The following is a 14,131-nucleotide window of genomic DNA, read 5'->3' on the forward strand; positions in this document are numbered from 1 at the left end:
AAAGGAGAGGAGAGGAGAGGAGAGGGGGGGTTAGTGTGTATAGAGAGAGGAGGAGGGGAGGGGCAGAGATGGAGGGAGTGAGACAGAATATGAGGGTGCTAGCGGGCTGCAAGAGACAGGAGTGAAGGAGGTTTAAAAAAAGAAAGAAAAGGAAAGTTAGAGGAGACAGGAGGTGAAAGTGAAAATTTAAAGATAGAGAGAACAGCATGAGGCAACAGAGATTTTCTTTTTATGTATCTTAGATTTGTCTAAAAGAAAAGATAAAGTCTTGAAATGTGGTCTGTTGTTTCTGTCATTGCAGACCAAAATCAAATATATATACTTTTATACATTGTGTCGTTGTGTCAACCTCAATATCAAGTTTATGAACCCTTTTAAAGGGGCAGTTCACCCAAATTACAAAAAACAACAACACATTTCCTTTTTTACATCAAGTGATGGCCATGCAGATTACTTTGTTTAATTTAATTTATTCGGTTATCAACATTTCTACAAATACTATAGAGGCATTGAAAATCATATTCAATGTAGTAATGTAAAATTCAACATGTTTTTTCAGAAAAGTTGTGATAATCCACTATCAACAACTGTCTTATAGGGACTAGGTTTTTGGTTGAGAGAGGTTCCAGTGAAAGTACTGTACAGTGAGTTTATGTGGATTATCCGGACTTTAACACAGTTTTCTGGAAACACGCAGGGTCCTTTTTTTTTCCTTTTCTTTTGTGGAATTTTTAAATTAAAATGTTCAACCCTTTGACCGGCAAAAACTAAATTCCACTTTTCTCCACTGTGCGTTGAAGAAGAAGCAAAAATCTCAAAAACAGATACCTCAAAACATGGACAATGGAATGATGTGTTAAATCTTTTGGAGCTTGGAGAGATGAAAGGATGACCTGCATCCAGGGTCCCATCAGGACCCGATTCAAAACCACAAAACTGCAGTTACATGAGACGCGAGGAAGCCCCTACCTTCATTAACAAACTGTCAAGTCGCAAATTAATTGCAAAGTTATAAATTCAGGTGCAATGGCATGGACATGTTCAAATCACTGAGGCACAAAAGGAGCTTGAATGAAAATGGCATTAACCTTAACAGGATCAGCAGTGTATGTAAATATTCATCATGTTATAGGGTAATTGTATGGCTTTTGCCATGTGGTTTGACAGACAGGTGAATGTGCGTGTGTTTGTGTGTTTGTGTGGGTCTGAGAGAGAGCTCTTTCAGTCTTTTCAGAGTGGGTACAAAAGGGGTAGATGTTGGCATTATTCCAGCGAACCAGTATGTGATGAGCCAACACAATGGGCAAGCAGCACAGCAGTCTGTTGCGGTGCACGGCCAACACATGCACAGGACGCCATACAGGATAACTCTGTTCTTGAGCACACACACATGCATGCACACGTAGACAAACCAGGGTAAAAGCATGTGGCAAAACATGTACATAATCTGCCTTTACACATGCAAAATACTATGCTGGTATTGTGTCTGTGAGCCGAGGAAGTGACAGGACATGACATAACACCAGTGACATTTAATAGATTCCTCGGGGGGATGCTGTCCTGCACCACAGCTGGTTTCCTTTTTTATTTTATTTTTAAGATTGTTTTGGGGGGCATTTTTGGTCTTTATTTGTATAGGGAAGCTAAAGACATAAAGGGGAGAGAGAGGGGAATGACTTGCAGATCGGAGTCAAACCCGCGGCTGCTGCATTGAGGAGTAAACCTCTATATATGTGCGCACGCTCTACCAGGTGAGCTAACCAGGAGCCCCAGCTGGTTTCTTATACTGCAGCCACAAACATACACCTGGAGAAGCCTATACATGCAAACACACGCCAGTGCAAACTCTCGATCTCACACACACACACACACACACACACACAAACACACACACACACACACATATATATATATATATAGTACCAGAAAAACAAAGAACAAATCTTTTAGAGATCAACAAAAGAACACTAATATATTTGAAAGAAAACTCCTATTACATTACATTGTCTGTTCTTCTGCCCCTATTGATTTGCATTTCTCAGCAAACATGTGTGCTACACACAAAAAAAACAATTCCAACTCAACAGGTTTAAAAGTCCCTTAACTGAAGGTGCATTCATTAAATACGCATAATTAACGGCAATTAAAATCTTCACAGTTTAAATACAAAGAATAGACAATGTATGAAGTACAACTGAGACAAAGATGGATAGTAACCTCTGGCTCTGCCTTAATTAAAAGGAATTTGGAGCAGTGTCACACACACATGCACACAAAACAACAAGCGTCTTAATTGGGAAACGATTAAACTCTTTCCTTCCCTGTTTATTCTTAAATCGACAATTAGCAGCTCATAATCCACAGCACGGTTATTGTTACCTCTCCTTCTTTTAACAGCCCTAACACTGGAGTAACACTGCTCTTCAAATGGACTTTAAGTATGTAACAGATAAACAGCATCTCTTAGCCGGCATTTTGGATTAACTGAGGTCATGAGCCCGCCAGCGCACCCCCCCAACACTCACAACATTTTGACGAGAAATTAATAAAAGGTGTCTTACTTTGAAATAGCCATGTAATGTGACAATTACTCACTTAATTAAATGGCTATTTTAGTCTACAAAATGTCAGGAAATAGTGGAAAACAAGTTCCAGGAGCAAAGAATGACATCAGTGGAGGAAGTATTCAGATTCATAAGTAAAAGCAACACCACACGCTGTCAAAATCCTGCAGCAAAAATGTTCCAGAAGCAGAAATAGGTACACATTCTCAGTAAAAAGTACCCAAAGTAAAAGTCCTCAATACAGCAAAATGGCAGCTATTTGTGGTAGGCTTTTGAATTGTTTGATGAAGGAACATTTTAGTTGTAGGTAGATTGTAGCTATTTTGTAAACTGTAGTTTAATCTTTAAAAATATGCACATTTATATTTTATATCCAACTCCATGTGTTCTTGTCTTGACATTTGTATTTTGTATATTATGTTGACATGTGCCTATATGTATATTGTTGTCTCTTTTGTACAGTATGTGTCTATGTTACTTTTTCAATACTGAATGTTTACCACTACACGTCTATTTGTTGAATGTACAGAGAGTTAACACCTACTGAAGTCAAATTCCTTGTGTATGTAAGTATACTTATAGATAAAACTGATCATAATTCTGATTTTAAGCTGCTTCTTTGGCATGGAATCAGTTGTAAAATCAGCTGAATCTTCGAGAGCTAGTGTCATCAGATGCATTTAAAGTCACACATCTATGGCTGTAAATGTTTTGAATGTTGAAGTATGTTTTTGATATCTTATAATTCTGTATTTTGTTCTTTGTGTACATTTGAAATTGTTATATGTTTTATGTCTGAAACCTGTCTTGGACCTAACCTGACCCACTATATGGTTTGTAAATAAAAAAGAAGAAGAAATAATCAAGGTATGGGTAACAAACATGAAGGAAACGAGATCTGACAGGTTGCAGTAGAGTCACCAGGGACTATGTTTTCAGTAGAAAGTAGTTCCGGTGAAAACTGTTGCCAGAAATGTTGCTGCTGATTTCATGAAATGTCTTCTTTTTTAACCATGTTGGACCTGCAAAAACTAGATTTCCTTCAGCTCTGTTTTAGGGTAGAGACAGAAACCTCAAAGACAGATATTTCCTAATGTGGAAACATATTTTATGTTATTTCAGTGAATGTATCCTTGATTCTCTTAAGAAGTGCTAGAAAGAACTAGCAGACGTGCTATAAAAGTCACATTGTGTGCTGGAATGGCTAGAAACATGTTTATGACATGTAAATGAACCAGTGATTCTCGTGTGAACATGTGATATGCAAGAAATAAGACGAAATGATCAAGGTATGGGGAACAAACATGAAGGAAACGAGATCTGAGAGGTTGCTGTAGAGTCACCAGGGACTATGTTTTCAGTAGAAAGTAGTTCCGGTGAAAACTGTTGCCAGAAATGTCTTCTTTTTTTAAACTACTTTTTCTACTACTCTCTCTAGAACTAGAACAAGCCAGCAGAGTTCCTACAGAAGTCCCATTGCGTGCTGGAATGGCTGAAAATCGCACACTATGACGGTATGTTGAACACAGTGGTAGAAGTATTCCGATCCTTCACTAAAGTATAAGTTATATCACCACACTGTAAGAGATACTCTGTTACAAGTAAAAGTTCTGCATTGAAAACGTTGCTAAAGTAAAAATATGCAAGTATTAGCATGAAAAAGTACTTAAAGTATTAAAAGTAAAAGTACTCAACTGGAAACAGTTAGTCTATCATTTCAGCTGGACTTGTAGGCTGTTATACTGTTGTGTAGTGTAATTTATATATGAAACATTGTATTTTTTAAACTACCCATGTGTTTTATGTGCAAACATCATTATGTGTAAAATAACTACTGTAGTAACTAAAGCTGTCAGATGACTTTAGTGGCGTAAAAAGTACAATATTCCTCTCTGAAATGTAACGAAGTAGAAGCACAAAGTAGCATGAAAAAAAAAAAAAAAACTCAATTAAAGTACAAGTACCCTAAAATTTGTTCTTGCGTACAGTACTGGAGTAAATGTACTTAATTACATTCCACTACTGGTTGAACATAAATGAATGAAACAAAATCTGAAAGTTGATGTAGAGTCATACCCAGGTAATCAGCCTTATATAGTCACAATAACAAAAGCAGGCTGCTGATACAGCTTTGGAGCATTTCTATACAGTAATACTCACAGTAATACTCACCTACAGTGATTTCAGAAAACAATTAATGTGAGACGCACCTCGCAGGCAGCTGTGCAGAGAGTCTCGCCTTTTGTGCATGAGTGTTCGGCTGTGTGTGTGTAACCTGACAGCCTGCCACACAATAGGGGTCCAAGTGAGTGTGAACTCTATTCGTTCCCACAGCTGCCATTAACAGACGGAGTGAACAGCCTCTTGCTAATAAAGTGAATAAATAAATAACGCTTAAGAGGCCATGTTTACCTCCTCAGTCTCTGTCGATTAGTGCTGCTTAAGAAAAAGAAGAAAAAAAAGCAGCAAGAGTTTTGGGTTTGGTGGATTAACTCTTGTCAATACAGTTCATATATTTACCTCAATAATCAGGGTCACTGTGTGGATTGCTCTTCAGATTGTTGTATGTCTATGTGTGTATTTCTGTTTACGTACTTTGAGAGCAACATAAGGCCAGAGCTAAATACTCTGTATGTGTTTACATCTACTTGGCCATTAAAACTGACTTTAGATGGTTTCTTTTGGTCAACCAGCCTCACAAAAACATCCAAACCAGCAATGTGTTAGTCTGTCTCTCCGTACTTTCTGACTTCCTGTCTGTTGCCATCAGCTCCAAGGCCCATACATATCTACTTCATATGTAAATCATTAAAAAAAAGACATAAAGTGTGGTTTCATTTTTCAAAAAAAGGCTAACTGACTTCCTTTTGCCGAGCTAGTTTTTTTTTTTTATGGAACTCCTCCTAAACAGGAGGAAAGTGGGCATTTGTTGGGGACTAATTTCAGCGGCGAATTAATCCAAATATGCTATAGTGAGTATTTGGGGCAGCAGGACAGTGTGTGTAGGATTGAGTGAGAATAAACTACTGTGTGTGTGTGTGTGTCTGTGTGTTTTTTCATGGTTCTGAAGGCACATGCCAGCCAGTGCAACAGTAGGGCTCATTGATTAGTCTTTCAAAATAATGTTCTGCGACACAGAGGAAGAACTTACATCAGGCTTTGGATGAACCAATAATACTTGTTAGTTGGTACATTCACTGTTAGTTTTGGTCTTTTCATGGGATTTATTGACAATAAGAAAAATATACAATATCACCAGACTTCACTTGATGTTTTTTTAAGCAAATATTTTATACAGTCAACGCATTTGATTCCAAGACGCCTGTTTAAAGACTGAAAGTTAATAGAATGATATATTTAGGGTAGTTTGTGCTATTGTTTACATCTATTTTCTCAATGTAAAAAGTAATACGTAATAATAGGCTTTTTTAAGAACATATATTATGTGAAACCACTGCTGTATCTCTAATTTAAGTCCTTTAATGTAGCTTCTGGAATTTTGTCAACCAAAGACAGCTGTGCAGTAAAGTCCTTAAAGGGACAGTTCAGCCATAACATAACGCCTTATGAAAGGCTTTATGTGGGACAAAGTATTCTCAACTCAAGGTCCACTTACTACCTATTTTGAAGCTTAATTGCAAATTCTAATCTACCTTTTTTTCTGCGCTTCCACGCTTAACATGCAGGCAGGTATGTAAATTGCTAATCATTTCCTAGGACATTTCCTAGATGTAGTAAGATTGAAGTATGCTATCTACTAAGTTAAGAAAAGAATGACTTTTAATAGAATGATTTTTTTTATTTAGTCAGAGGTAGGTTAGTTGTGTTGATGATTTCCAGAGGAATTACCTTGAAAGACCTGCCCCATTAAAATAAAACCTGGCAATACTATAATTGAGCACGTTCCTTATTAAATCCAATGTGAAAAATTCAATTAATTAAAACATTAAAAGCCTTTTCTTTGTAGGAATTTTGACTCATGACCTTTTAGTACTTTGAAAATGCTGGCTATGCTATTCAAAAAGATACATGAAACAGCAAGATTTAGTTTTCCAGTAAAATGACAAATTTAAACTGTGTGCGGTGGTCTGTGCATCCCCCAGAGTTACAGAGACATTGTTTATGGAAACAACTGTGAATTCTTCAAATGTCATTTGTCAGTGCTTTGACGAGCAAAAGTGCAGCTCAATTCACCTCCATTGTATTGAATTGGCAGCAGCCACAAAACCAAAAATATAAAACAGTAAATAGGTTTTTTTTTTGTAATTTGAGTGAACTGGCCCTCAAGGAATGCTTTTGGAAAATAACAAACAAGAAATAAAGTGAAGATTATGGTGCTGAAGGTGCTGATCCAGCTACAAGAGGGAGAATGATGGAAGAGGAGGATGAGCGTGAAAGTGTTTAGCTGGTGGTTGAGAGACTATAGTGCGTAGCAGAGAGTATAGAGAGTGAATGGAGACAGAGACAGAGGATGGTGGGAGGTGTGGGTGAGGGGGGGCAACAAGATGGAGAGAGACTGCCTGCACATACTGTCAAGGCAGTTAATATAAGGTGTGGAGATAAGGCCCCACAGACAAACATTGACCAAATCAGGCATTTCAGCAGCGCAGCCCGAACTGTCAGTCAGCCTGAGAGACAGACCAACAATCAGCACTTTAGCTCTGATAAGGGCTCTACTGGGCGCGTGCAGGAAATAGCCAATCTGCAGCCAGCCTGGCAAGGAGGGTGATGGCGGGGAGCAGAGAAGAGGGGAGGAGGGCGGTGTGATGATGGAGAGTGAAGGGGTTAGACGAGGGAGTGAACGTAGAGAGACAACAAGTTAGGGAAAGTGGCCTATAAATTTAGAGAGAAATGTGGACCAAGAGTTCACAGGAAGGGATAATACCCGAGAGAAAGAGGAAAGATGGAGATGGAGATGGAGAGAAGGGAAAGAAAACAGGATGATATTCCTCCACACCCCACCCGAGTGCTCTCACAGAGAAAGAGATTCAGGAGGGAATACAAGTGATGGGGATAAAAAAAAAAAACTAAAAAAAAACATAGAAGAGAGGTGTGATACCAGTTCCTAAAATAGTGTCTCTTCCCAGTTTTTTGTCACCTGGGAACAGCTTGCACAGAGAGAGTGTGAGAACTTGGTTTAGACCAACACCGTACATTAATGATTTGCCAACAGCTTTGACTAGCTCATTATTCAATGTGCTGTTCGTCTTGCCTCGCACACAATAGCATCATTTCATCGTCTCTATTGATTAATGGTGCATATAGTGCGTACATGCACACGCACAAATCCAATGCATTCATTCACATGAGTGTGTGCGGTGCGCCTGAGTGAAGGATAACACTCCCTATTTAATGGAGGAGTCTGCACTAGCCATGAAATTCCCTCATAACAAAATAAACACATCCAAAATACTGGAGTGGAGGCCTACGGAAATCCAAGGCAGAGGAAGGCCAGAGTGGTAGCTTGGATCCACACTGGCCCCTATAGGTCACATCAGGAACTACAGTCTGGCAGCAAGTTTGTGGAAATAAATCCCCAGCTATTTACCTTTGTCAAACACATTTAGGTTCCTCCAAGCAAAACAGACAGGGAAGAGCACCAACAGCTGGCGAGTATTTATTTTCGGAAGTGGAATCAGAGGGGTGTCTGGGCCTCCTTGATCATGAACCAAACTGCCATTACCATGACCACTGATAACAGTAGGAACCGTACACACGCTAATCACCGAGGGCCCTGTTTGTATTCTCATTTGTGTTTGCGTGCACTGATGTGAAGAGGGAGGGTGCAAGGACCAGGACGAACAGGCGAGGCTGGCGCTGGAGACACGGATGGAGGGTGGGGGTTTGTGCGAAAGGGTTAACTTCTCTCCCTGGTCGCATGCTGCTTTCTCTTGCTCTGTCAAGCCCCATTAAACCTGCTACACCACAGCAATAAGGTGCCATCAATTACAGGCACGCTGCCATCAATGCAGAGCGCAGAGGAGAGGCAGGAACACATAAACAGGACAAACGGCCACATAAAAAGCCCTGCAGCCTGCCTCGTAGGCCGCTAAACACACAGCATCTCCCCGCTCGGGCTCTCTTTGCATCACCTGTAAGGTACGCCACCACGTCTGTTTGTGAATGAGAAGATGCTTTTGTTTTTAAAATACAAAGAGAACGTGCGTTCATTTCAGACTCACTTTCATTCATGATAGCAGCAGGAAAGGTGAAAAAAAAAAAGAATGTGGGCACCACTGGATGACAGTATCAACTGCAGTGTGCTTTTACTGCCCCCCTGTGACAGCAGGAGAACTATTCAGGGGTACAAGTATCAAATTCCAAAGCTAAAAAAAAAAGAAATCACACACTTCTCACAATCAGGGGACAGAAAAGAATAAAAAAAAAAAATCAATTAGGCCCTCACAGTAAGAGTGTGATCAATAGCAGCATTCTGGAAAGTGATGCTTAGAAAATGATGGTCTCCATCACAGAGTTCCCTGCATTCCTCGAGGCTCTGACTGTGTTATCAACCGTTCAACAAGAGGAGAGACTGAACAGCTGTGCTCATCCACTGCCAGACCAAGAAGAAAGACAGACCGCCACTACGCTGAGATCTGTGCAGGTAACTGTTGCCAGGGACAACCAAAAAAAGAAGACAATCTAGCTTTGCCTTTTTCTGTTGTAGTGTTATTAAAGATCACGTCATTACATGAAAAGTAATGACAAGTAAAGAAAGTATGACACTACAAATAATATAAACGCACTGGAAACAGGAGACATCTTGTGTCCAGCAATAACACCGTTACAATGTGTCAATGAGTAGATGATGTAGGACATCTAGTTGGGCAATGGACCTGTTTTAGTGGACACAACATATCAGACACAAGTTATAATTCAAAGAAAGATCTTTTTCTTGTTAGTATAACTTCATGATGTGTGCAGGGAATCTTTAAATTTGTAAAAAAATAAAAATAAATAAAAAGGGAGATTGCAAGTATTGGATCAAGAATCGGAGTTAAAGTTGGATTGATGCATCTATAACAGAGACGGCCGGTGTATTGTTATTGGATTTATTGGAGATATATCATTTTACAAGAAGTTGCATATTGAACACAGACGAGTACATTTTTCAGTAGAAAATGTAAATATTTCTAAATGTTTTATTTTCCCTTTACTGCCTGTCTCATTAAAGTTATAAGGCAAACTAAAAAGGCTTTCCACATCTTCCAGTAAGAAGGAGAGTGAGGAGACACTCAGGACCTCCTTACATAAGATTACAACTCTAAAGGATTCATTTACCTAAATTACAAAAGAAAAAAATTCAAGGTTTTAAGATATCTGGCAGACCTCACGGTCAACAGTTTTCCAAGGAACTTTGTGTTGAATTGAGGAAATAGTCCAGACTAAAATTGTTCACAGTGAGGTCTGAATTACCCGGAGGCCCCATCATGCATGATGGGAGAGGAAATGGAAGGTACTTCAGCACCTGATTACCGCAATTTGCGTGGAAAACTCACTTTTGTTTTGGAGTGATATCTCAGTCAAATGTAATCCCACAGACGTGGTAGACGTATTTTAGATCCAGTGTGGACATCATTATATCTGATGTCTCTCAGATAAATGTCCATAAATCCACTGAGAAATCCTGGAAGAAGAAAAAAATATGCTCCTTATCATTTCTGGACTTGCCTGAGAATAATCATGTACTTTTTCTTCAGTAGTAAAATAATCCAGTGGTGTCCATGGGTAAACTGCAGACAGGAGCTGCTAAAAGCTAAACGCCATGTTTTTTATGGTGCCAATCTGCCAAACACAAATAAAAGGCTAAAAAACATCCATTCACCTCTTTTTTTTTGTAATATAGGTAAACCAGCCCTTTAAAGCACATTGCACAGGTAAGCAACACATAACTTAAATGAAAAGACAACTACTTGTTTACAAACTGTCTCATATTTACAGTAGAGGATTAGGGCCACATGGGAAAAAATGTATTTGAGTTCTGAGATTTAAGTCAAAATTCATAAAGTAAGAAAACTTGGTGTTTTTTAATGTTAGAATTGACTGTTTTTTTTAAAGTTAGAATTCTGACTTAAATCTCAGAATTCTGTCAATTCTTTTGAAAGTCAGAATTCTGACTGTTTTTTTTTTAAAAAAGTTAGAGTTCTGATTTGAATTTCAGAATTCTGACTGTTGTTTTTTTAAAGTCAGAATCCTGACAGTTTGTTTGAAGGCTAGAATTCTGAGAATAAACTCTGAATTCTGACTTTGAACTCAGTAATCATCCCTTTTTCCCACGTGTCCCTAATCCTCTTCTGCAGCTACTGCCCTGATGGCTCATGTGGAGTTTATCTGGGAGGAGGAACTGCTGCTGCCGGAGCTCTTGGTCTTCTGCCCCCTGGTGGCGCTGGGCTGCCGCTGCCCCCCCCGCTGGCTGGACGCCTCTCTGCTCTTCTCGCCGTGGCTCGCTCCAGCTTTACTGCGCACTGCTTGGGACAAAGCAAGAACACACAGGAAGTTAAAGGATTACGATTGTTGCGTCACAAGATCCAAAACAACATGAACAATGGAAATGGCGATGAAATGGAAAACGTTAAACATTTTAACACAAAGAAGAAGAAATGGTTCCACTTCTTACCTTTCTTTAAGCTACAGTTAAAAACCCCGCACACTTGACTAAAGCAGGATCCATAGAGTGACTAGGAGGGGCTTTTTTGAGACTACGGACTGGGATAATCCAGTGTGTCTCAGGAGACTGCAGGGGAACTATGTTACATCTCACAGATGAAAAGAAATTCCTCCTCTTACAAATGAAAAGTTGATTTCCAAATTAATAAACAGTCTTGCTCAAAAAAATACTCAGGTTTTTTTTCCGTTACCGCCTCACTTGTTCTAATATGACCAGCAGCTTATTATATTCCAATGGTTTTTATACAGCACCTTGGTGCTTCTTTGGTCAACTGAAGCTGTATTTGAATGTGCTCTAAAAATAAACTGCACTTACTTACTTATTAAATATTAACTCCATCAAACTTTCCCATGCTTGAAAACATTTCACTGCCTTGGTGAACAACATCAACATGCAATAAAGAACGTCATGCAGGCCTGGTAGATTATCAACTGCTTTACTACAAAAAAGCTCTACACGGCAACAACCAATATTTCATGAGTAGTAGTGGGAATGTTTAATTTAGTAGTGGGAACGTTTTCATTAGTACAAGTGTTTTAGTTTTGTATGACAAAAACGTGTTTCGTCTCAGTCACAGATGTTAACTTTGTCACATAAAAAGCTCCCAAACCCTTTTCTCCGCTTTGTAAGTTTCTCGACAGCAAAGCCTTTCACCAGTTAGCTGTGTTTCAAAACGCAAAAATCATTAATCATTAATATGTTAGTTTGGGAGAGGTATCAGTCAATATCGGTCATGTCAAGATTTCTAAGTACTACTGTTAAAGGGGTGGTTTGCAATAATATCACCCTAGGATCCTTTGCACCAAGACCTCGAGATAACCCCCCCCCCCCCCTTTCTCGAACATTGAGCAAGTTAGTGCTATCAGCTGAATGGCTTAGTGCAAGAGCTACTTGGACCAACTGCGTAAAGTGTCCCACTAATAATGCCTGGAATGGTTCCAGACTTCTACAGGCATTGTTTCCAAATCAGAAGTTCCCACATCACCCAAAACCACGTAGTGCAGTGAATGTGTCCACTTGAGGGGAGGTGACGTCTTTCTTATCCACACACAGCACACAACATACGTGAACATGCACAACACTTGATATGAGGAATGCAAGCAAGCGGACAGATGGAGGTGTAGGACTAGGTGCGCCAGGGGGGACCTTGAGAGTGAGGAGCGCTAGCGTCTTGGGGGCCGTAGACCACAATCTTAGTGTTGACCCTAGTGGCTCTGGGGACAGACGCTGAGGTCGGAGCTGCAGGAGGCTTAGGGGTCTTTCCAGAGACAAAAGAGTCCTCTTCTTCAGCAAACAAGAGGCACAAAAAAATAAAAACAGAATTCAAGGGGGAATAGAAAAGAAATTAGAAAGCACCAAGTCATGCACAGAGTAAGTTACAGCTTCTTCCTTTTATGACCATCTACTGTATATCCTAGCTCTTCCAACATCCGTTTAAGTGGAAAACCTCGCTATGGGGTGGAGTGAAGAGGGAATTTAGTTAGTGAGGGGATTAGGTGGTGCAAAGTGCGGGACAAGAACCTCCACTACAGTGTGTGCGCCCTTCTAGAGTAAAAGGAATGTGAATATTTTGCATGCTTGAAAAGCGAAGTGAGAAGCAAAGAGCACAGGTAGAATAACGAGAGCAAACAGAAAGGTAAAGTCTGTCAGTTAAAAAAACATTTGAAAAATTGTTGTTTTCTACACTTTGATATGAAAGGCTGAGAGCCTGTGCTTTACAGACCTTGAGTTCTTTCACTCTGTAGAAAGAGACTCTCTCTCTCTATCCCTCTCTCTGTGTCCAAAAGCTTTCCATCGTTTGGGTTATTTCCTCTCACAGCTTTAAACCAAGTCTTTTGGACTTTCTTGAGAACCAACGGGGATTGTTGGAAGTTCGACAGTAAATGTTACATGTCTCAATGGTACATTCCCAATATGACAAGTATGAGACGAAACCGTCACGGCAGACATTTTCCCTTATGGTTGCAAAAGAAGCACAGGCCGAGTCTTCCACAGTCGCGGCCAAAGTCGATTCGATAGAAAATCTTTGTTTTCAAGTCACAGTGAATTCATGCCGAACCGTCGCAATTTTGCGTGGCAATACCGTATCAATAGCGGTACACAGACGCCAAATATCAATCTATTATTACATATGTGTTGGTCAGTTTTTCGGCTTGACAATCCCATTTTGCTGCAATAAAACTGAAGTGAGATGAACGAACAGAGAAATGTAACTTATTCGATAAAAAGGGATGTTGACAAAGTTTCCTTGTGGGGACATTATTTGAAATTGGGAAAAATCTGAATTAACAGGTAATACTTTGAAATATATCGCAGAATATTGCAATGTTTCAAATCCCAATAATATGGCATCATGTCATAAGTATTTGTGATGATATTGTACCGCGAGGTCTCCGCTGATTCTCACCCATACTATAAAGTAAACAGCAAGTGTTCATTTACATCGCACTATTTTTTGTTATTACATGGACTATGAGCCTTAAAACTAGCTTTTTGTCCGTGACCTAGTAGTTAATTTAATATTCATTGTTAAGGTTCAGGTGCAGACACTAACCTCTGGCCTCTGTTGGTGCTGTGGTGATGCTCGTGGTGTGGGAGGCCGTTGAAGTCTCTCCGCCGCTGCCGCTGTCAGCTACCCTCTGGCCTGCACACATCGCCTTCAGGGTCTGGAAGACCGCTTGAGGAGCCACATTCATCTTTAACAGGTCCACTATGATCCTGGCAGGGCATGAAGAGGAGTGGAAGGATGTGAAACCGGGGTTTCTACCTGTTTATTACTCCATATGCACGACAGTCACTCACACACATCTGGTCAAGTTTCAAGAGGTTTATTGTCATATGCACAGTAGAGTTGATACTCATTAAAGGTATAAGGCCAACTAAAAAGAGTTGATATATA

The 14,131-nt window shown here is 39.8% G+C and overlaps 1 protein-coding gene across 1 annotated transcript in view; it reads right to left on the bottom strand.

Moving 5' to 3' along the window:
- Positions 1–10,840: 10,840 nt before the first annotated feature.
- Positions 10,841–14,131, bottom strand: part of mzt2b (mitotic spindle organizing protein 2B) — a 4,603-nt gene continuing 1,312 nt past the window's right edge. Inside the window, exons 3-5 of the mRNA XM_034896190.1 lie at positions 13,787–13,950; positions 12,379–12,516; positions 10,841–11,029 (exon numbers count right to left, since the gene is read on the bottom strand). Of these exons, the coding sequence (XP_034752081.1) occupies positions 10,881–11,029; positions 12,379–12,516; positions 13,787–13,950 (451 nt within the window). The 3' untranslated portion in view covers positions 10,841–10,880. The remainder of the gene's footprint in view (positions 11,030–12,378; positions 12,517–13,786; positions 13,951–14,131) is intronic.

Source organism: Etheostoma cragini, chromosome 16 (assembly GCF_013103735.1).
Source record: "Etheostoma cragini isolate CJK2018 chromosome 16, CSU_Ecrag_1.0, whole genome shotgun sequence".
NCBI lineage: Eukaryota > Metazoa > Chordata > Actinopteri > Perciformes > Percidae > Etheostoma > Etheostoma cragini.